General features: G+C 38.4%; 1 protein-coding gene across 4 annotated transcripts in view; it reads right to left on the bottom strand.

Annotated features, from left to right (window-relative positions):
* Nucleotides 1-25,651, bottom strand: part of LOC126481251 (serine/threonine-protein kinase N) — a 335,672-nt gene that overhangs the window by 50,877 nt on the left and 259,144 nt on the right. For all 4 annotated transcript variants that reach the window (XM_050104868.1, XM_050104869.1, XM_050104866.1 and 1 more), the window contains exons 9-11: nucleotides 9,069-9,234; nucleotides 4,254-4,449; nucleotides 3,562-3,833 (exon numbers count right to left, since the gene is read on the bottom strand). In XM_050104868.1, coding sequence (XP_049960825.1) covers nucleotides 3,562-3,833; nucleotides 4,254-4,449; nucleotides 9,069-9,234 — 634 coding nt within the window. The remainder of the gene's footprint in view (nucleotides 1-3,561; nucleotides 3,834-4,253; nucleotides 4,450-9,068; nucleotides 9,235-25,651) is intronic.

Genomic DNA, 25,651 nt, shown 5'->3' with positions numbered 1-25,651 from the left:
TACTTCAGTATTCAAGTAATCACTCGTAAAAACTCTGTAAGTTTGTTGCTTTACCATTTTTAAGTGGTTTCCAGCATTTTTGTAAGATCTTCAATAGGAACATCACTCAAACTATTTACAAGATGTTTCGACAAGTAAACCACCCCCCCCCCCCCCCACACACACACACACACACACACACACACACAGAGAGAGAGAGAGAGAGAGAGAGAGAGAGAGAGAGAGAGAGTATTCTGTACGACAATCAGTAAAAATGGAAGTTTGACCCAAATCAAAAAATACAAAACAACATTACAAAAGGCAAGTTTGACCCAAATCAAAAAATACAAAACAACATTACAAAAGGCTACACCATCAACATCAAGTTACAACAAAGTGATCACAGCGACTGGCAACCTTACAAACTACAAAGTTGCATGACAGAATCAACTGAAGCATACCAATGATCAAACATTTCAAAAATATAACTGACCTGAGAGATACTGACAAAAATATATAAAGGGAATAGAACACAGTGATCATCCATTGCATGAAGAAGGTGATACATAGTAAGATTATGCACCTAAAATTATGCACCTAAGGATTCGGGAACTTGACAAAGTCCTTATAGATTACTAAAAAGGACTTCAGGCAAGCAAAAGTTGTCTTGGGGAATTGGAGAGAGGGGCACTCTGATTGGAGAAATTCAGGCATAAATGGAAAATGAAATGAAAACCAAACACCAACACTGATAAGGAAAGCCCAGTGTGGAATGTACATAATGGAGACAGTACAAATAATAATTCACTGTATCGCTGAGACACTGAGTGGCTGATAGACACATAATCCGGACTGAAAACATAGAGCTAAGATTTCAGGAAACAAGACTTTGACCAAACAATAAACAAATTAAGGTTTTAAATACAAGGGGTAGTCAAACTTTTCATTATCATCTTGAAAAAACAAAATTCTGTTAGTTTGCTTACTTGCAGACACATGTCTGCAGCCATGGCACACACTGATATTGCAGTGCTACAGTCCTGCAGCATGCTACTAGAGCTATTAGAGAAGCCAAAAACCAAAGTGGCACAGTCCCATGATGAAGAGGAATATTGTGCAGTAATTTGCTTTCCGAAGCAGCAGAATTATTGCAGCTGTGTCAGACCAACCCAGATGGCTACCGGGATTGTCCTGACATAGTTGCAACACTTCTGCTGTTGCCACAAGTGAATTATCATAGGAAACTTCACTTTACAATAGTCTATGCCAGTTGTTTGGCTCATCTACTGGAGTGCTATAATACTATGGTGTGGGGATTTCAATGTGTGGTGGGAGGCATGCACCTGCAAACATACAATTGATTAATTATGTAACCTCATTATTTCAAGGTAATAGTTAAGACTTTATGAATACCTGTTCTAGATTAAAACAACTTGAAAAAATAATAATTTGGAACTTAAAAAAAAGAGGAGGAAGATCAATTGGATACAGGATAACAAAACAAGAAAGCATAACAAATCACTTGGCCAATATATAAGAATAAATCTCTCTAGATGAACACCAACAGCACAACCTCCTTAATTAAACATAAATCAACTTATGGTAGCTACATACTATTTAACAATGAAAACAAACAATAATAGACAAAATTATTTTATTGGATGGATGAAAAATCTATTCACGAAGCAGCAGCAGAACACACATGAAAGATGGTTGTAATTGGCAAGCTTTCGGTGCCAGTGGCTCCTTCGTCAGGCAGAAGGGTTGAAGGGGAAGGAAGAGGGTTGAAGGAAAAGGACTAGATATCTAGGAAAAGGGTAGATTTTGGGAAAGTCACCCAGAACCACGGGTGCAGGATGAGAAGGAAAGACTGATTATTGGGGACTGCATCGGACGAGATTTGAAAACCTGAAAGCTTAAAGGTTGAAGTCAGGGTAATATGCCTACAGAGATTACTGCTTAAAGATCCTGCATGAGTTAATAAAAGTGGAACTCTTATTAACTTCACTCTTGTTAACTCATGCATGATATTTAAGCAGTAATCTATGTCTGCATATTACCCTGTCTTCAACCTTTTAAACTCTCAGAGTCTTTCCTTTTCACCTCGTATACTAAGTCTTCCCTGACCCATAGTTCTGGGTGACTTTCCCAAAATCTATCCCTTTTCTTAGACCTCTCTAGTCCTTTTGCTTCACCCATCTTTCTTCCCCTTCAACTCTTCTGACTGAAGAAGGAGCCACTGGCTCCGAGAGTTCGCCAATTACAACTGTCTTTTATGTGTTCTGCTGCCACTTGGGGAGTAGATTTTTTATCTATCCAATTAAATAACTTCTACACACTATTTAGATTGAAAAGCAAGGTATCAACAGATAAATTACAAAGATGGATAGAAGCATCCTCACAGCAATCATCAAAGAGAAGGACAAGATTGTGGTCTAATAAAGTGACACATTTGGGGGGAGGGGGATGAGACAATATTAGATACAATAAGAAAGAGGGGAATTTTTTTCCTGTCACTTATCAAAAGGCAGGCTAGTCAACACTTTTGAAAGAATAAAATGAAGAATAATTGGTTCGAAGAAGGGCAGAATGGTTTCAGAGTTAAATATGACAATGCAATAAATCAAAGACAGAGAACAAAACAGGAGTCTCAGGAGCAGTGATACATGACATAAAACTAAAAATTTTTGAAAGAAAACAGTACTCCATACTGATGAAGAAAGTGCAGCCAGGTCAGAAAGAAAGTAAAACTTTTGTGAACGGAAGACTGCAGTTATATGGATTAATTCAAATGCTCCAATGTGGACTTAAACTATATACAAACAATAATTATGCATTACTCACAACTACTTTCCTTCCAGTCATAAGAAAAAATATCTGACATGCAGGCACGTGCCGTCCACTCCCCCCCCCCCCCCCCCCCGCACACGCACACACACACACACACACACACACACACACAAAGAATATATATATATATATATATATATATATATAGCACAAATAAGTAATTACGTAGTATTAACTGTACTCTTTAGTCTATAACTACAATGTATTACAAATGCATAACAATGGTGAAGTGCATATAAAACTTCAGAAAATTAAATCATACAACAGATTAAAAGAAACTGTTTCCTCTGTTGGAACAGTGTATCTATACACAGCATTTTTAGTATTGCACCTTCCAGCAACCTACTTTTACGTAATTATTATATTCCTTTTCAAAACATTTCTGCTTTCATCCAATTTTCTCTGTTTGTCTTTATCCAATGCAACCTTCATTTCATGCTAAGCATCAGGCAAAATCTCATTGTCAAAGTTGCATGGTATTAGTAAAAAAAATATGTACACAACAACAGGCTTAACCATAAGTCCAGTAATGGTTAAACAGTGTTAACACAGTAAAGCCAACTCTATGTACATCGTGAGATCTTTGAACCCGCCAGAGGTTTTTTCCTCCTTTTCCTTTTTCAAAAATAAAAAAGATAAATTATTTCAAACAGTGCATGAAAAACAAATGATGCCAAATAAACAGTTAAGCAAAATGAAGCTATTGAAAGTATTTGAACAATGAATTATTACCTCAACATCAAGCCGAGGCGGTGGCTGTGGAGTTTGTGGTGTTTGTGGAGCTGAAGGCAGTGAAGATTTCCTCTTTCCGGCAACTGTTGATGGCAATATTGGACTAGGAGTAGCATCAGCAGGTAGAGGAGGAAGAGGAGGTAAAACTGCAACCCCGAGTCCCAATGGCCGAGTGCCAGAAAGTCCAGCAGTCTGTACATCTGGACTTTCACCAGGAGCTTGAGGTTTATCTTCAGGAAAATCAAATGATAGTTGAAGAGGTTGTACGCCACCTACAAGAAAATACAAGGGTCATTTAGAATTACTAACAAAATGCAAAGAGTAATTCTGAAAATTACATTTTGTGGCTTTAAGTGACTATAAAAAATAAATTTTATAGTGGAAAAGAAAAATGTTATCTAAAAAATACTGTAGTTTGCTGCATTTGACTTCCTGATGAACATTTTGTAGAGCTCCAGTCTAATATAACTGTTTGTATGTCAAGGAATTTCAATGAACTTCATCTGATCGAGTCAAGTACGAAAATGTGTGGATTGTCACAGAAAGTATTTTGTTACTCTTCCTGTGTTGCCTTTAGTCTGATTCAAATGCTCAGTTTGTTTCACTAAAAGACACACATCAAATTAAAGGAACATTTCTGATCCACAAAATAGATGGAATGATGTAACTTATTTTTACTATCCACCTCTTACCTGAAGACTGGTTCTCTGTAGAACGGATGTGATTGTTCTGTATAGAAGGTGCTGATCGCTTTAGAAAACGAGCCCATGTTGCTACATTGATATTCATCTGATTTGCACGTGGGAAATTCTTAGCTTGTTGCTTGAAAATCTTACGCTGACGCTGAAGCTTTGGTTTCCTTGTTATCATTGGATTCAAAAATTTAATCTGTAAAAACAAACAATACAGATTTTGGAAAATAAATCACATTCTGTTTAAGGAGATGAGTGATTGATTTATTATAAAGTTTTCTTCACTTTTGACACACTTTTTATGGCACAATCCTTGGGGGTTTCGCCCAATAATGGCCATCTTCAGATGCTATGGCTGGATAACAGAAGTTTGCCAGTACCATTTGCTTTTCGTAATATCTGAAGGTGTCTACTGTGGGGCCAAAACTAGTTATGATTGTGTCACAAAGAGTAATTTTGTCAAAAATAAACAAAACTTTATGATTCATATTAAAGCTGTAGTATAAGAGATGTTGGGTAAAATCAAAATATTTATACATAACAAAAGAATAAAGGGTAAGAATCTCATCATTTTTCACTATACAGGGTGATTCGTATTATTGCAAGCATAAGACATATGTGACCACAAACGTCGAGAAATACCCAAAAAGTGGATGATAAACATTGAACATGTGACATCTTCAGATGATGAACCTGGCGCTCAGACAGACAGACATTCAGACGTGAGGAGGTATTGAATAGAATTGGGGAGAAGAGGAGTTTGCGGCACAACTTGACAAGAAGAAGGGACCGGTTGGTAGGACATGTTCTGAGGCATCAAGGGATCACCAGTTTAGCATTGGAGGGCAGCGTGGAGGGTAAAAATCGTAGAGGGAGACCAAGAGATGAATACACTAAGCAGATTCAGAAGGATGTAGGCTGCAGTAAGTACTGGGAGATGAAGAAGCTTGCACAGGATAGAGTAACATGAAGAGCTGCATCAAACCAGTCTCCGGACTGAAGACAGCAACAACAACAACCACACATTTGGCCATGCAGCGGTTGGGCTTGTTGATCCTACCCTCGTCAATAGGTGTCAGTGTTGCATATCTCTCCATTAGGCTACTCTTTTTTCAAACACATTATGTAAATGTGATGTGTTATAAACATAGAAGTTAAGAAGTTATTTTCCTCTCTGTAACCAAGCATAAGCTATTCTTATTCTGTGTCCATTTCTTTTTGTTCTTTCTTTCGTTTATGGACCTTATTCGGTGCAGAAAACTTATGTCATTGACTAGCAGTGACACAGTTCATAAGCTTATACTCATTTACCTGTGATGCAATATGCTAGTTATTTGTTGTACTGTACTTTGTGATAAACCAACAGGGATCAAGAGACTGGTAAATGAAATAATAAACATTACTTCAACGTAAACACATAAAAGTGTAACCCAATGGGGAAAAAAAATACTTGCTGCCGCATGCAAGATTTGAAACCCGAGCATCAAGCATTGTAGTCGGGCACATAGGTCTACAACCGCATGTGAATATTTAACTTGGGTTAGGATGATCAGGTGTGACACACCAATAAGCTCAACTATTTCAGGTGCAGCAAGGGTCATCATCTGGTGCTGTCACATGTTCAAGATCTGTCATCCACTTTTGGGATGTTTCCCAACATTTGTGGTCCCATGTATCTTAAAATAAATTACTTATCCCGGTATTTTTAAATGTTAATAAGAATCTGAGAGGCAACTAAGTTACAGCAATTTCCCTGAAAGAGTCTACCTCTAACTACCAGAAACATTAATAAAATAAACATAACTGTTCACTATACAGTTGAGTCATGAAGAGATCAATAGGCACATAAACAAGTCCTGCAAATGATGCTCTTCCAAACCATTTAAAACAACCACCACCCCCACATACCCAAGTTCAGTTACATTCTCTGGTGTTGCAGCCTGAATCGGGTGATAGGTTGTGGCAGTTGGAATACGTGTGTGGAAAATGTGAGCAAGGGAGGGGTGGACGGAAGTGTGGTTGATGGCTGGGAAGGAGGGATCGAAAGGAAGCGAGATGGGAATGTAGCTCACCCTGGAGGAGGCAGGTCAAGTTGTGTATACACAAAGTGGAGGAAGAAGAAGAAGAAGACCATGGAGAGAACAGTAAGTGGAAGGTGTGAAGAGAGGAATGGAGGTAGGTGTCAGACAGTTGTAGCACAGATTAATACACAATTTGTATAATTCAAACAAGCTGGTAATGACCACACGGTAAACAACATTTGCACAGCTTTAATTACTTCTTGACAGCATCCACACAAAGATGAGATTTAATTTGAAGAGCCAAGGCGATGATTTCCTTTTCTTCTTCAGGGCTTCACAGCCCACATGCTCCATGAGCAGGAAGTGAATATTGGCCTGCAAACTGCAAGTACTGTACCCTTCCACCATCATAGAGAACAGGGTGAGGAACCATGAGAGAAATGATTGGATAAATCTGGGCTGTTCATATATTCTTTGTCACACTGCAGATCAGTTATTTCAAGCTGTAGATCAGTGCAAATTGGATACTGAAAGCTTTTCATTTTCCTATTCACTTAAGCTACAACTCCTGATCTATTTGTGAACATGACAGGCGCTCTGCCTGTAGGTATATAAACCAATAAATTCCAAGACAAACCTATTCTTTCTACAATTTCTTCAATGCTGCTAAGAATGTCACATCCAGCTGTATGCTTGTGATATATACACTTTCATGGAGGGCCAAAGAACATGAAACAAACACTTTATATAGATTTTGAAAGCTGACTTTGAATGTTGTCTGATATAACCTACATGGAACGGAGGATTGTCCTATTTGGTAATGCCACTATGTGTAACTGAAGTGAACATAGATGTTCAGCTGCAATTACTAAGTTTCTTTTATTAAATCGCCATCTGTGAAAGGGTGCTGGGACTTTGTCAAAACTAGTCCAATTTTGTAGGCTCATCCACATGACACACACTTTTTATTTTTCCTCCTCTTCAACAGAGAGTCTCCTTTTAAGTTTTTAAAATCTCTTGTTCTGCTCAGGTCCTTCATATTTTCTGTTTCTGTAATCTTTGACATGATAAGGTGTGTAGTGTCTTCGAAAAATTGAACTTCCTGAAAGTAATCAGTGTCTAATGGTACAGTAAATATTTTGTGAACTCATATTTTCCTGTAAAAATGTACAAATGTTCACAATGTGAACTGAAATACCAAGACATTGTGGGTATTACAATATGATGACTTTCCACTGCTGTTGTTAGACGGCACCACTGTCACGCCTGGCACTGACTTATTTCACAGTTGGCACTCCCCATGACATTGCAATCACATGGTGCATGCACATTTTCCTCACTCCACACCACCTCGCAACTGCTCTGCTCACGAGCAAGAATGCAATCAGACGCAAGTGTTCACGCTCAAAATCAGCAACTCATTAAGCCTGGTTCTAGAGCATATGAAATAACTGATAAGAACAGCCCAAAAATTAAGCCAAAATAATAAAAATTGTAATGGAAAGGAAAGGAAAAATGTTTTGTAGAAACAAAATAAAACACGTCTTTAGATGGGATAAACAATGCAATTAATTCACTTGAGCCCATTCCAAATCAATATGTTTATCTGTAAAATTTTTGATATGATTTGCTTGTGTGAAAAAGTCAGCACACACAAGCATGCACATGGAGGGGGGGGGGGGGGGGGGGGGGGGGGGGGGGGGGGGGGGGGGGGGGGGGGGGGGGGGGGGGGGGTGGGGGGGGTTGGACCAGCCACAGCAAAGAACCACAATAATCATGCTACAGGTGCTGGATGAAGATATCGTCATTTATGGAGGCACCAGTGTTAGGGGCCATACAAATCTCAACAAGTAATCTCCATTTCAACAAGGATGTTTTTGTGGCTTTCCCCCCCCCCCTCCCCTCCCACACCTCCACCCACCCACCACTGACGACATTGCTATCCTGGAGAGTCACATGGCTAATATAAATAACTCTCTAAGAACCACCTTGGTGGAATATTAAACAAAAATATTTTGATATACAATTGTTTAAATCATTCTTTTGCTGTGCCGTGTCAGCTTATTATTAAGGGGCATGACATATATTATATACTAATTTAGTGTTGGTGATGATCTTTTCATGCAGGAACACAACAATATCGTTTTTGAACTAAACAAGTTTACTGTTAACCGGTCACTGTTTAATTTATTTACACAACACACTGCAAAGGTTTAAACCTTCCATCATCAGGTAGATTTATTTGAATTAGTACAACGTGTGTGTTGTGCAACAACACTGGGTAATCTGTGGCACTGTCTCCAGTCACCACAGGCTCTTTTCTTTGTCGTAATACATCACATATAAATTGTCACACTTTGTGAAAAATGATGGTGTTTAGAAATGCATTGTGGAAATAAATTTAACACTGATAGGCAACAGTCATGATAAAGCCTAACCTGAAATGTTAGTATTTAAAATACCTTCCTGAGGAAGATATCAGCAGTGGGACTGAAACAATACGTATTGAAGACATTTGATTCTTGAAATGAAAGTAGGCATCTACTAATTGCAGAACAACTTGCATGTTTCAGAAGAATCATATAACTGTTCTCAATACCCCCTTGCTCAATTTTAAAGTAATTTCAATTTGTAATATATCTAGATTACAACATAACTGGGCAATCGCAAATAAAAACTCGTATGCATATCCCACTCTCTTCCCTTTTAATATTCTTTTCAGTTTTATTAGCGGTCTGTATGACTGGGACTCATTTCCTCTAGAAAATAAGTAATGTAATGTCATTTGACTTACCTCTGCAAAAAGTAATCCTTGTGGCTCCAACTGCAAAGCCATTCCATGACGAATGTCATCAACAAAATCTTCCAACCGCAAAAATTTTACAGCACACAATGAACGCCAATCACGCCAATAAATCCCTATCTCAAGCTCTCGAGATTTATCCAGATCAATGGAAAACCTGCAATCATGAAAGCATGGCACAACAATTACGTCATATTGTCATTTATACATATTTTGGAAGCAACTAGTTTTAAGAATCAATCAGTGCCCATGCAATCAAATGTTCAGAGAAATAGTTTCCAAAATCCATAATAAATAATAAAGATGGCCAGACAATGGATGCATCAAACATCACAATGTAGTGTGAGGATGCAATTCCTCTACACAAAGCATCTGCTGTCTGCATTAATTGAATGGCTAATATGAACAAGAGACAACTACCATGTCACATGCAATCACATTTTATTCCTACTTAAAAACATACTGGAACAAATAAAAGAAAGTGACATAATGGTACAACAAACAGATGGTAACAGATATAAAAAATAAAGTACACGTTATTTTATCTGTGATGCACAATTGCCTCAGACCGATGACAGCAGTAAAATAAAGGTTCTTAAAAATATCTGTGGCTAGTTGCATTCTTCAACAATCTGTAAATAAATTAAATGACTCTCTGAAGGAGAGAGAAATGCACAGTGATAAATTAGTTAGCAAATAAACAAAATAAAATCTGGAAACACTAATAAAATGAGTTCTTAAATACATAGGAGAGGGCCCTATGGTGCTATCTGAATATTATAAAAAATATCAACCCAATATACAATGAAAGATAGTAGGAGTATATTTGGCAAGATATAGAATGAGCTAAGACAACCGACTGCGTGCTGGTCACGTACTAATGTTGTGCCGTGGAGGAAGGGGCTGGATCAGTGATATGATGACTGCCTCACTTGTATGACTCAATTTCGAAAACATCAAATGAACCGTATATTAAGTTCATGAGCCAAGTTGCTGAAATAGATCACCCTAATCATTTAAAAACTGTTGAACCACATGTTGCAGATGCTGTGTGTATATATGTGCATACCTTGAAATGCAATGTGATGAGTTGAAGAGACAGCCAATTATTTACAAATATGAAATGTACTAAGAAGAAGCTTGCAATGTAACAAACAGATCACGATTGTGGTTTTGTAGTACATAATACACCAGTTTAGCATACAACTCAATCCAGTTCAATTTCATCTATCATATGCATGATACATTAAAATTCATGGAGAAGAAATAAAAACTTTGAGGTTCGCCGATGACATTGTAATTCTGTCAGAGACAGCAAAGGACTTGGAAGAGCAGTTGAATGGAATGGACAGTGTCTTGAAAGGAGGATATAAGATGAACATCAACAAAAGCAAAACAAGGATAATGGAATGTAGTCTAATTAAGTCGGGTGATGCTGAGGGAATTAGATTAGGAAATGAGGCACTTAAAGCAGTAAAGGAGTTTTGCTATTTGGGGAGCAAAATAACTGATGATGGTCGAAGTAGAGAGGATATAAAATGTAGACTGGCAATGGCAAGGAAAGCGTTTCTGAAGAAGAGAAATTTGTTAACATCCAGTATTGATTTAAGTGTCAGGAAGTCATTTCTGAAAGTATTCGTATGGAGTGTAGCCATGTATGGAAGTGAAACATGGACGATAAATAGTTTGGACAAGAAGAGAATAGAAGCTTTCGAAATGTGGTGCTACAGAAGAATGCTGAAGATTAGATGGGTAGATCACATAACTAATGAGGAAGTATTGAATAGGATTGGGGAGAAGAGAAGTTTGTGGCACAACTTGACCAGAAGAAGGGATCGGTTGGTAGGACATGTTCTGAGGCATCAAGGGATCACCAATTTAGTATTGGAGGGCAGCGTGGAGGGTAAAAATCGTAGAGGGAGACCAAGAGATGAATACACTAAGCAGATTCAGAAGGATGTAGGTTGCAGTAGGTACTGGGAGATGAAAAAGCTTGCACAGGATAGAGTGGCATGGAGAGCTGCATCAAACCAGTCTCAGGACTGAAGACCACAACAACAACAACATGCATGATCCATTACCTGTAGATGGATGTTGCAAGAGGACAGAAATATTTAACAGAAAACAGTTAACTCTAACTTTTGAGCTCTTGCTCTTCTTCTCCTAAGAACACACACAAGTATGCATGTGATAACACACCTGAGGCAATGGTGAGTCTCGCCACCACCACAGGTGTGTACGTTCTGGTGAATGTGTGCGTGAATGTGTGTATTTTTCCAGTAAAAAGAGCCAGTGCTCAAAAGCTAGTGTCACTTGTTTTCTTATTAAGTGCTTCTGTGTGCCACACACCAGTTTATACTTTGCGGCTAACCCCACCAAATTAGTATAATGCAGACCAACACAGTGTAATGTGCCCCCAAGTTAGTTCACTTTCAATGATGTGGCATTGCAAAATTTTTCACAACACTGTGAAGGTGAAAGTTGTATTCTCTAGAAATAATAACATGTTCTGAAGTTATTTGGTGAATCAACAATGAAAAGAAATTTGAAGTGGAGTCTGAGTGATTATTTTTAGAAGAAGTTACTATGCTCAAACTGTGGCCTATAGACGCCTAAAAATCTTCAAGAAATCAAGCAGAATAGTGGTTAAGTATCAATTAAAAACGTAGCATTACCTGTTATAAAACGTTTATATCACAAATGTGCTTCATTAACTATTAAAAGCACTTGAAATTAACTAACTTAAAATTTTAGAACTTCATCACATTATTTGTATTGGCAATAGAATTAGAATGGGGGTTTACAAGATGTAACAAAACTGATAAATGTGTCGTTCACTGGACAATATATTATTTCCACAGTTTGAATGGTGAACATTCAATGATGGAAAGGATGCACCAAGTTTTGAAAAAAGGAACTTTTTGGGTTAGCTGTTGAGTTTCACAAAAAAGTAGCAATTATTTAAGTTTTTGATGGAAAAATGACAAAAAATACCTGAAATTATTATTAGAAAGAAAAATACTCAAAGGTTAGCTGAAATATTTCTGAGCTACTGAGAAGTAGACTAATAACTGGAGTTCTATTATATACACCAATGACACATTTGTGGATTTTTTATGCGGTACTTATTTTTGGAGTTGTGATAAGAATAAGTCTTGCTCTAATTTCTAAGGGAAAATCATTGTGATGTTGGTGGTGAAAATGGAGTTATGATAAATACATTATAAATATTTAAATTTGGGACGAAATATTATGAGACACTGCTTATCATAACAATAAAGGTAACTCATCATCCGCCTTTTCTTTGCGGAGTGTTATAATAATTAATTTCCTTTCACAAAAAGTATTTTGTTTCATAAAGCTAGGTAAAAACAGAACTGTACTCTCTTATTAAAATTAACATGAAATAATTTGAAATATTTAAAATTACTGCTAACCCCACCATACGAGGGGGGAGGGAGAGGAAGGGGGGGAAGAATTAAAAAAAAAATTAAATTGAAAAAGATAACGCTGCTGTAGATGGAACTTGTGTAGTATGTATGTCTGCCACTAATCATGTATTGTTTCTTTTTTTTATGATGGCAAGTTTACTCAAACAACATGTAACTGTGACATTTTGTTTTCTACTTGGTAAAAATATTGCTGAAACTGCTTTGATGTTTAAAACAACTTACCAAGGGAAATACTCAAGTATACGAGTGGTTTGCTCAGTTTCAAAATGGCGACATGTCGATTGATGACAAACCTCATTCTGGACGTCCATCAACTGCCCAAATTGAAGATTAGTGGGTTATATTGAAGCTCGGTGTACGTCAAAAAAGGCCTGATTTATGGCAGACAGGAGAATGGTTCTTTCAACAAACAGCCATGTCTGTTAGACAGATTTTGGCTAAAAATAGCACCATTCCGCTGCTCCACGCACCTTACTTGCCTGATCTGGCTCTGTGCAACTTTCCCTTATTTCCACACATGAAAAGGGGCATCGAAAGGACACCAATTTGACAACATTCAAGAAATCAAGGAGCTGTCAGCCATTTCTAAAGATGACTACAAGTGTTTCGAACAGTGGACAAATGTATTAGTTGTAATGGAGAGTATTTTGAAGGGGATAAGGTTGTTTTGCAAACAGTCTGAAAATATATAGCTTTTAAAAAATAATTCCAGATTTTTTGGGTACCCCCTCATATATGCGCAATCGGTTCTTAGACAACTTAATTACTTAAAACATTATTTAAACACAAGTGATTTAATTAGCTCTGTAATAAAACTATATTTGCCACAGACGAAGGTTACATCCACTTGAAAAGTAAAAGAACAGTTGATATTAAAACATCAAGTAGGCTTCTTGTTAAAATTATATTTTTAAAGTTATAGAGGAATAACTACAAACACAATGGCACAACAATTCACCATCAGTGTAGTGGCCGGAAGAAGTATTGGCAGTGACAGTAATAAAGTAAACAGCAATGATATCTCCTACGACACCAACAACACCTGTCAACAGCAGCATAGTTTACATGAGTGACACTAAGTAGCACCTTACAGGTTTAGTATGTGCCATTTGATGCACGGATATTTTTAAGGTGTATAGCAGAAAGGGCACTCACTCTCCTGCAAATCATGCTACACCTTATGGACTATGACAATGAAACTGAATCAATAACAGAGAGAGAGAGAGAGAGAGAGAGAGAGAGAATAAAATCTAAGACTAAGTGTTTAAAATAATGGTTTCCATAATGGAATTAACAGTGGCAATAATGAGAAAATTTAAAAGAGTATAATCTTTTATCATCATTGCTGTTGTTGTTGTAGTTGTTGTCATCAATGGTGTAAAAGGGAAGAATGGCCATGGTCAGACAGAACTGAGGAAGTCTTGGAAAACCAACATCAGGACAGATTTGAGATTTCTTGGTTTGAAGCAGAGTTGATACTTTTTGTTAAATGATGAGAGAAATTCAAATGCAAACTCCAAAATCTGTGGATTATCAATTTTACTGAAAAAGTTGAAGAAGACTGATGAATAAGGGTGGTTTCATGAGTACTTGAACTTCTCTTCCCCCCAAATAAAATAATAATAATAATAATAATACAGCATTTTATATAAAGGGTGACACAGAATAACGGGACTGTTTGAAATTAGTGGGAGCCATGAGCAGGTGGTAGCTCTGTGGGTTCATGACAGTTTCCTAGTCAACAGTCTGCCATTTCAGTAATCATGGATCAGTGGAACCGACAACAGTGTGTGTTAGCCATAAAAATGTTTTATAAAAACAATGATAGTTTGGTAGAGGCACTGCCGGAGTTTCAACGTTTTTATAATTTAGGACATCATGATGCCGTTCCCTTGAAACAAACTATTAAATATTGGATTAATAACTTTGAAGAGACTGGATCTGCCCTCAAGAAGAAACCAACAGGACAACCAAGAAGTGTGCATTCTCCGGCAAAAACTGATGTTGTACGGGAGTCTGTCTTATGGAGCCCATGGCGTTCAATTCATAATCACGCAGCAATGGTTGGAATGTCCTGTGAATGTGTTCACAGAATTTTTCATCTTGATTTAAAATTTCATCTGTTCAAACTAAAGATCGTGAAACAATTTAAGGACAATGAATATCGGTTACGATTAGGATTCTGTCAACAAATGATAACAAAAATAAACACTGACGGTGAATTTCTAAACAAGTTACGAATGTCAGATGAGGCACATTTTCATCTCATAGGTTATGTGAATAAACAGAACTACTGTTAGGTAAACACAACTCCTAATGATGTTCCTGAGTGCCCTTTACTTGCTAGTGTGATGATCAATCACACGGGATTATTGGACTGTATTTTTTTGCAAATGAACATGGAATCACAATAGCTGTCAATGCCAATCGTTAAGTGGAGATGTTATGAACTTTTGTTACACCTGCATTTGCAACTTTCCAAATGTTCGAGATGCCTGGTTTCAACAGGACGGAACATCATCACACACTGCATGGCAATAAATGGCATATGTGCGAGAGTTGTTTGCCAACTGTGTGATCTCATGATTCAGTAACATGCCCTGGTCCCCTAGATCGCCATATTTATCCGTTTGTGATTTTTTCTTGTGGGGCTACATCAAGAGCAAACTCTATGTGACTCGACCAAGAACCCTGGATGAGTTAAAACAGAGAATTCGGGAAGCGGAGATGTTGCAGCAGTCAATGAGGAATCTCAACAGCGGATTTCAAGAATGTATTCGTACCGAAGGAAGCCATCTAAAAGGACGTAATTTTTAAAAAATGATAAATGCCATCAATGTTCTGTAAAGGGCAAAGCTGTAAGGTTTCAATTACTATGAATGCAATATCTTTCCTTCATCAGTTCTAGTTTTATTGAATTGTAGAAATGTTCCCATTTTTCTGTGTCACCCTGTATTAGACTGAAAGTACATGCAGAAGGATGAGAAAGGAATATCAATATGAAACAAAAGGAGGAGAACATGAAAGTACCTGGACACTCAAAAGCAAATAAACATCAAGGTCATTTGTGCAGTAAAATTAGGAAGCAAAAGACACATTTTCAATCCCTGTTTCTATCATCTGCATTTCTTTCTCGATTTATATTGCATTATATAATTTAAAGTAGAAGAAGAAAACTAGGTTTATATTTTTATCAATATTGCAGTACATAAAGGTTTTACTGTGTCTCTATGAGGAAACACTGATCTTATTTTATAATTTTAGGAAAAAACACCATCTAGGCCACATATTTATGTTGTAATGCCATTTTCAAGCAAATTAAGTCATCTTCCTATCTGTAATATGGAGAAATTAGTTGTTACTACTGGCATCAACAAATCATCAGAACTTATGATAACTATAACTCAAAGATGGCTTAACTAGCTCAAACTGGTCATTACACGTTTCTCGACACCACTTTTGTTTCCAATGGAGTATGCACTGAAATGAAACTTCACTACTGACTTAAAAATCTGCAAATATGTTTCTAATTTTTATCAAAATTCGTAGTCCTCCACTGTGCTTGGCTGGACTACTACCAGGAGGTACAAAGGATACGGCAAAGAAAGGCTCAGTCACAGCCCAGTGGTTGGATTCAACCTGTTTGGATGGTTATGCTTCAGCCAAAGAGGAAACTTTGCAGCAGTGAGTACCAATTCAATCAGTAATCACATTTCTGATTATGATCTCTAACCATTCTGAAATAGGTGCACTTTCCAAGCTCTGAGATTGTGTGTGATCAATTCTCTTCTTTACCACCTTTAGGTATATATTTTAAAAGTGGTTTGGCCTTCTAAGAACCACATTAAATAACTTACATCTTCTTTTCTTCTCCTTTCTTTCTTTGTGTTCTCTTGGAAGTGCTTGAAACCTTTCACTTTTGCTCTGACCACCTATCTTTTTCCTATTTCTTCCTCTGTTATTTCTGTTTCTCTCAGATCTGCTTTTACTTCTTTGATACATATCACTGATGTTTTTGGGTTTCTGTCAAAAAAGTTAAAAATTTCTTTCTGTTATCCTCTTTTCATCTATCAATTTTAGATGTCCACAGAATACAGCTCTTCTCTTCCTCAACCTGTCTGATAATGGTTCTATTTTTTCATAGATGTCTTTATTACATTTTCCATTCTCATATTTTGGCCCCAGGAGTTTGATTATTTTGCTTTCCTTCTTTTCTATTTCACCTAACTGTTTAGCTGTATTTAATGAAAGGAACTCTGAAGTGTAAAGAAATTTGGATTTAATTACAGTGTTGTAGTGTAGGAGGGATTAAATGACAGTGTTGTGGTGCAGGAGTTTTGCATTTATGGAACTAGATTTCTTGTTAAACATGTCTTTTGTTAATTGAAAAGTGATCTTCATTTTCCTTGTCCTTGTTAAGTTAGCTTGTCCAAAGCATTTGGCTGTATTATTTCACTCAGGTACCTTTAAACTCTGTAGTTTTTTCTTGATCAGTTTCCATGTATTTCTGTTTTTTCCAAAAGACATACATTTACTGGCTTTTGAAGCTGTCTCTTGTAGAAGATTCATCTGCATTAATGCATCTTCTTTATGTACTACTGCATCTTCTACAGATTCACTTAAGACAGCAAGATCATCTGCTAAAGCCAAACAATCTCGACCTATATTATCCCCTTTCTTCCCACGTGATTTTTAAAATTCTATCTTCTCCTTTTCTCTTTCCCCCATTACCTGATTATCTTTTCTAGTACACGATTGAACAGCAGTGGGGACAATCCATCTCCCTGTCTTACTCCAGTTTTGACTTCAAAAGCCTTGGAGGTTTAACATCAAAATTTTATTTTGCTTTCTGTATTTGTCAATATGTCTTTTATGATTGCCACTGACTTGTTGTCAGTTCCAGATTTTTAAGGTGTTTAATGTTTTCCTACTAATCAAACCATATGCTTTTTTTTTTAAGTCTTTAAATGTTACATAAATGCTTTTTTGATATTGTTCTTCTATACCTGATAATAAATTTCAGAGTATTCTATTCTAAACCCTCCTTGGTACTCTCCTAATTGCTGATCCAGTTGACAGCCTGTTTTGTAATGCTTTCGATAAAATTTTGTGAGTCACTGACCAGCGGGAAACACCTCTATAGTTATTGGGCCTGGTTTTATCTCCTTTTTTGTGGGCCAAGTAAATTAATGCTGCTCTCCAATCTTCTGGTATAGTTTCTGCTTCATAGTCTTTTTGAGACACTCCATGTAGCTCCTTGACTGTTCTAGCAACTGCCATTTTCGACATTTCAGCTGTTACTGTATCTTACCTGGGAGCCTTACCATTCTCCATATCTTTAATGATATTTTCGATTTCATCCATGCTGGGAGGGGGGGGGGGGGGTCAGAGTCTGTATTAGTCCATCCTGGATTTTGTTTTAGACATTTTTATTATTTTTTTACTTTCTGCAATGCTGTAAGAATAAATTTTAAATTTACGTTTGATTTATTAATATCACATCAATATCCATGTTTACAAAGAGATAGAGGGGCTGGCCAGTACTTACCTCAGCTCAGTACAGCCGATAGATACACATAAAACAGAACTGAAAATTTACATTCCTAGCTTTCGGAACTTTGTTCCTTCATCAGGGAGGAGAGAGGGGAAAAAAGGGAAGAAGGGAAAGTGGATTCAGTTACTCACAACCCAGGTTATGAAGCAACAGGGAAAGGTCAACAGGGAGGGTAGCAAGGATGGAAGCATGGTTATCAGAGGGAAGCCAAAGATATTCTACTGTAAGTACTGTGCCAGCTTCAAACCAAAGAGGATGCATACAGAAGTAAAGAGGTATATAGTATAAAGATAAACACAACTATGTAGGAGGAAAAGATGCATGAATGGCTAAAGAGGAAAGGGAAAGAGGAGAAGACTGAAGAGTGAATGGGAGTGAGGTTGTTTAACGTAGGTTCAGTCCAGGGGGATGGCGGGATGAAAGGATGTGTTGGAGTGCAAGTTCCCATCTCCGCAGTTCAGAGGGACTGGTGTTGGGTGGGAGAAGCCAAATGGCACATACGGTGTAGCAGGCTCCTAGGTCCCTAGAATTATGCTGGAGGGCATGCTCCGCTACTGGGTATTGGGCATCTCCTAGGCGGACAGTTCGTCTGTGTCCGTTCATGCGCTCAGCCAGTTTGGTTGTTGTCATGCCGATGTAAAAGGCTGTGCAGTGCAGGCATGTCAGTTGATAAATGACATGTGTAGTTTCACACGTAGCCCTGCCTTGAATTGTGTATGTTTTACCAGTAGCGGGGCTGGAGTAGGTGGTTGTGGGGGGATGCATGGGGCAGGTTTTGCAGCGGGGTCGGTTACAGGGGTAGGAACCGCTGGGTAGAGAAGGTGGTCTGGGAATATTGTAGGGTTTAACAAGGATGTTACGGAGGTTAGGGGGGCGACGAAAGGCAACTCTGGGTGGTGTGGGGAGAATTTTGTCAAGGGATGATCTCATTTCAGGGGTTGACTTGAGAAAGTCATATCCCTGGCGGAGTAATTTGTTGATGTTTTCGAGGCCAGGATAATATTGGGTGACAAGGGGGATGCTTCTGTGTGGTCTGGGGGTAGGAACATTGTTGTTGGACGGAGAGGAATGTATTGCTCGGGAAATCTGTTTGTGGACAAGGTCTGCAGGATAGTTGCGGGAGAGGAAAGCACTGGTCAGGTTATTGGTGTAGTTGTTGAGGGATTCGTCACTGGAGCAGATACGTTTGACACGAATACTTAGGCTGTAGGGAAGGGAGCGTTTGATGTGGAAAGGATGGCAGCTATCAAAGTGAAGGTACTGTTGTTTGTTTGTGGGTTTGATATGGACAGAGGTGTGGATGTGAGCTTCAACAAGATGAAGGTCAACATCCAGGAAGGTGGCTTGGGTTTTGGAGAAGGACCAGGTGAAATTCAGATTCGAAAAGGAGTTGAGGTTATGGAGGAAATTAAGGAGTGTTTCTTCACCATGAGTCCAGACCACAAAGATGTCATCTATAAACCTATACCAGGCCAGGGGAAGCAGCTGTCGTACTTGACCGTGTGGAGTATGTGGCAGAAGGACTGCGTCAACTCTCTGACACCTCAACCTACAAAACTGTTACCCAGGATCCCATTCCCTCCATCCAGACTGAGCTGCAAAAAATCCTAAAAATCCAAGGTCCCTCACAAGGCCTCACAACGGCTTCCATAGACTTACTCACTCCACCTGAGCCACGTACCCCTACCTTCTACCTATTACCCAAAATCCACAAAGAGAACCATCCTGGCCGTCCCATTGTAGCAGGCTTCAAATCCCCAACCGAACATATCTCAGCTCTGGTAGACCAGCACCTACAACCTATCACCCGCAGACTCCCATCCTACATCAAAGACACAAACCACTTCCTAGAACGCCTCAAATCCATTCCCACTCCTCTCCCACCTGAAACCTTTCTTGTCACCATAGATGCTACATCCCTTTACACAAACATCCCACATACCCATGGTCTCTCTGCCCTTGAGCACTACCTCTAATAGCTGCTTCCCCTGGCCTGGTATAGGTTTATAGATGACATCTTTGTGGTCTGGACTCATGGTGAAGAAACACTCCTTAATTTCCTCCATAACCTCAACTCCTTTTCGAATCTGAATTTCACCTGGTCCTTCTCCAAAACCCAAGCCACCTTCCTGGATGTTGACCTTCATCTTGTTGAAGCTCACATCCACACCTCTGTCCATATCAAACCCACAAACAAACAACAGTACCTTCACTTTGATAGCTGCCATCCTTTCCACATCAAACGCTCCCTTCCCTACAGCCTAGGTATTCGTGGCAAACGTATCTGCTCCAGTGACGAATCCCTCAACAACTACACCAATAACCTGACCAGTGCTTTCCTCTCCCGCAACTATCCTGCAGACCTTGTCCACAAACAGATTTCCCGAGCAATACATTCCTCTCCGTCCAACAACAATGTTCCTACCCCCAGACCACACAGAAGCATCCCCCTTGTCACCCAATATTATCCTGGCCTCGAAAACATCAACAAATTACTCCACCAGGGATATGACTTTCTCAAGTCAACCCCTGAAATGAGATCATCCCTTGACAAAATTCTCCCCACACCACCCAGAGTTGCCTTTCGTCGCCCCCCTAACCTCCGTAACATCCTTGTTAAACCCTACAATATTCCCAGACTACCTTCTCTACCCAGCGGTTCCTACCCCTGTAACCGACCCCGCTGCAAAACCTGCCCCATGCATCCCCCCACAACCACCTACTCCAGCCCCGCTACTGGTAAAACATACACAATTCAAGGCAGGGCTACGTGTGAAACTACACATGTCATTTATCAACTGACATGCCTGCACTGCACAGCCTTTTACATCGGCATGACAACAACCAAACTGGCTGAGCGCATGAACGGACACAGACGAACTGTCCGCCTAGGAGATGCCCAATACCCAGTAGCGGAGCATGCCCTCCAGCATAATTCTAGGGACCTAGGAGCCTGCTACACCGTATGTGCCATTTGGCTTCTCCCACCCAACACCAGTCCCTCTGAACTGCGGAGATGGGAACTTGCACTCCAACACATCCTTTCATCCCGCCATCCCCCTGGACTGAACCTACGTTAAACAACCTCACTCCCATTCACTCTTCAGTCTTCTCCTCTTTCCCTTTCCTCTTTAGCCATTCACGCATCTTTTCCTCCTACATAGTTGTGTTTATCTTTATACTATATACCTCTTTACTTCTGTATGCATCCTCTTTGGTTTGAAGCTGGCACAGTACTTACAGTAGAATATCTTTGGCTTCCCTCTGATAACCATGCCTCCATCCTTGCTACCCTCCCTGTTGACCTTTCCCTGTTGCTTCATAACCTGGGTTGTGAGTAACTGAATCCACTTTCCCTTCTTCCCTTTTTTCCCCTCTCTCCTCCCTGATGAAGGAACAAAGTTCCGAAAGCTAGGAATGTAAATTTTCAGTTCTGTTTTATGTGTATCTATCGGCTGTACTGAGCTGAGGTAAGTACTGGCCAGCCCCTCTATCTCTTTGTTAGTATTTGTTTCACATCTTATATGAGATTTTCCATTAATCATCAATATCCATGTTTGAAAACCATGTGTACGGTATTCTTTAAATACTGTCATAGTTCCCATGGAAATTTTCATTGGTAAGAAGTAGGTTTAGATCACTGTTCTTCACTATTTCTACACACTATGGTTATCGAATATATATATATATATATATATTGGGGGGGGGGGGGGGGGGAGAAGGGGATGCAACCTGATGTTTTCAGTGAGTGTCAAGACTGAAGTTACACTGACAAGACAGGAGATGAAACAAAACAAGTGGCAAGCGTGTAACGTTTTAAATACATCTTCTCAAGAAACCCACTATTTACACAGCTAACAGTCACCTGAAAATGCATGCATCACTAGCCACACAGTTGCATTACTACATTAAATAATGAAAATGTAATAAGATCTATGGTAAATGAACATTAGATGCTCATTCAAATCAGGTAACAAAATAGTAGTACATGACAATTGGCATATGTGAGGTGAAATTTTTTTGTATATTGCATTAAAATTTAAACAACATTACCAATTGGCTGTTTCAGGAATGTGTTCTAAAAATGAAAAGATAACAGCAACAACAATGACAGTAAACAATAGGGGATAATTAAGAATGAAACTTCACGAACCATGAACAAGGTGCTAAAGTAACCATATACGGACAAAGGAAGCACTTTTCAGTGAAGAGTTCTAATAATAAAGCAAAAAAAGATGAAGTATCAAGGGGAAGGATCAAACGGTTACAATACACATGTCAACAGCCTAAAAGATATACACCAAATAGAGAACCAATAGAGGGTGCATGTGATAGAGTGGCAGCAAGAAGTAAAATAGTATGGCAACAGAATACCAAAGAAAGAGTGAAGTAATGATCCAGAACACAAAACAAAAATTTCTCAGAGATGTGGTTGGACTTAAAGAGATTTTCCACTATGCGTATTTGTACCTTAGAAAAGGTACCAATTTGCCTGAATTTTTGTTATATTATTCAATGACATCCCAAGGAGAAAAGCAACATACATGATACTTGCAATATTTTCTGTCATCATCCATCTACACTTAATAGAATAAGTAGCAATGTAAAAACCTCAAACTCCACATTTGTATAGATACAAATTCTCTATTTTTTGAAAAAAGTCTTGAATGACTGAAACAATCTACAATTTGTGTTCTTACAACAGCTTGTGTTACGGAAATATGGTTATTTAATGCCAGATTTGACATAATGTCTATATCTGTATCCTGCAAATTACTGGAGTGTGCAGCAGTCAGTTAAATTTTCTGAATTTACATTTCATCATTCATGGATGCATCATAGAAAAACAAATGGTATGCTTTATAGCAGATAATACCGCTGAACATTTTCACAAGGAAGCAATTTATCCTTATACAGGGTGTCTCACGAAAGACGCTTGCCTACTGCTGCCGCTGCATCTGTCCGTTGTTGCTACATGTAGTTCTCGGACACCAATACTTTGTGCGTGTCCCCTATACTGTGCAACCGAGTGTACTAGTTTTTTCCTTTGAGTTTTTTTGTCAAGTTGAATGGCCTCAAATATTTTTGTTAGATGTCATTATTGCAACTGTGCTGAGTCTGAAGCTTTCCTTGCCCATATATCGCTGAGTGTTAAGGTGTTTTGTTTTGAGTTTCCTGTCGAGTTTCTATTCAGAAGGGCATACACGATGGATCAACAAATGTTTCCTGTGTTGAACTGTGCAAAAATAAATGAATAAATAAATAAGTAAAATTAAAAAAATAATAATAATAATAATAATAATTGTATGTAGAAGTTTGTTTAAATTCATATGAAAATTTCCCTGTGTGCGTGTTCCCAATGATTCAAAGATAAGCATAGTAGTGAAAAATTTTTGAGAGACCGAATCTGCATTACACAAATGAAGGCACAGAGAACCTAGTGTTTTAAATGAAAATAAATTAGACGAGATAGAGAAGGCCTCGGAAAGAAGCCCGAATAAATCTCTGTGCCATTTGGCACTTCAGACTGGCATGTCAGGAGCATCTGCTCACAGAGCTGTGGGCAAAATGAAATTGCAACCATATAAAATAATAGTATCGTATCAACTGAGGAACTGTTGCTTGACATTGTTATTGCAACTGGCTGTTACAGTCTGTGCAGACTGGGGAAGTTAATCCTCAGATGATTTTTTTTTTTTTTAATCTGATGAAGGCAAGGTGCATTTGTCAAGATACATAAATTCTGAGAACAACTGATATTGGAGCTCCAAAAATCCCCACAAATTACATCAACAACTTCTGCATGATGTGAAAACAGGAGTGAGTGTGCAATTAGTGCAAGAAGAATTACTGGAGCAATCTTTTTCCATGAAACAATACATTCTAACAGGCATGTAAACAATATACAGCTTTTCATGTAGGGCAATGCACAAGCAAACATCCCCAATATTTGAAAGACAGCAATACAAAGTGTTTTTGATGATAGTTGACTGGCCTCCTTGTTCTCCAGATCTAAATCCATGTGATTTTTATCTTTCGGGAATGTTAAAAGAGAAGGTGAATGCAACCAATCCCCACATGCTCAAGGAGTTGGAAGATAGTTCAGATACTCATTTCACAGATTTCAGCAGCCAAAATTTGTTGAGTGTTCATTATTGTGTTCAGGAGATGTCAGGCAACTCTTGCCACAGAGGGATATCATTTTGAACACCTATTGTCAATAAAGGTAAGCTTAAGTAAATCAGATGGCAACACTGTTTATGCTTAACTTAGGGGGAACACACGAAGCCAACTACTGGCAGATTAGTGTCTACATGTCAGGCTCAGTTGGCGCCCATTGTAAGTGGTGGTGGCAGCCGGTGGCCGTGCTGCATGAGCCGCAGACTCCTCCCAAGTGTCTTTTGTGAGACACCCTGTACTTTCATTGAAAAAAGGGAAATTTCTCATATTATTTATTCATTTCCCTTCTGTTATTCTCACCAAATAAGGTGCCCTGATACAGAACATTGAAATGGACACAAATTCAGCAAGTGAATCGCATGGAAAACTTTTAACTTCAAATAATTCCCCAACAAAATTCATTCCTTCCACCAAAAACTATTTACTTTGTGCTACCTTTTTTGATAGAGAATTAGAGCTTATATCAACTTTTGCATCATATTATATTTTGTTACAATGTCATATTATATTTTGTTACAATGGGACTCAGCTGAGAGCCATGGGACTCAGCTGAGAGCCATTGCACTGAGAACTGAACACTCAAAGTACTTCTGATTCCTACAGCACTTATTGACAAGCAAGAATATAACTGATCAATGGTCTTACAGCACTTCTCATAATTCCGGCTAGTATACTATAACCTGAAGTAAAGACTAAACTAGGAAGACGCCCACAACACTATCATTACAACAGCTGCTACAAGCCTAACACCACACTCACAACTTTTTTTCATGATATCAGACAGCAATCTGTTATAACAAACAACGAATTTTAGTCTAACATGCACAGTGGAGGTTGAACAACACTTACAGTAACTGAACAACTTGATTCCACAAACTTTAAGAATACATCATCCTACTGCACTTTAAAAGTGCATGCAATCAAAAATCCATAATTCATACGCGTTGTGCAGAGACATAAGAGACTGCAAGATAGCATATGTCACTATAGTCTGCTACATTAAAGAGTAGCTAAACACTGTTTCAAAAAAAAAAAAAGGGGGGGGGAGGGGGAATTTGAACATAAGCATTATACAGACCTCAAAATTCTCACTTAAAATGCACAGTCTCCTTGTTTATCAGCTTTTTTCCTGTACTTATGCACTAGACATCATATTTTAAATGAATAGGAAATTAATAATAACAGTAATAACAGGAAAATGTTTTGGTATAATGGCATGGTGTAGATTTTCTTCTCTTCCTTTTCAATGTGTGTCTCATGCGGCATCTTCATCCCAAGCTTTCTTGTGCTCTTTCTCGTGGTGCCAATGACTTGATGCACTTGAATACACAAAAAGCTTTGAGAACAGTCTCCCTGTGATATTAAGTGAGCTATGATATTGTGAACTC

The sequence above is a fragment of the Schistocerca serialis genome, chromosome 5 (assembly GCF_023864345.2).
Source record: "Schistocerca serialis cubense isolate TAMUIC-IGC-003099 chromosome 5, iqSchSeri2.2, whole genome shotgun sequence".
Taxonomy (NCBI): Eukaryota; Metazoa; Arthropoda; class Insecta; order Orthoptera; family Acrididae; genus Schistocerca; species Schistocerca serialis.
The sequence above is the reverse complement of the archived record's forward strand: the minus strand, read 5'-3'. Positions and strand labels throughout refer to the sequence as shown.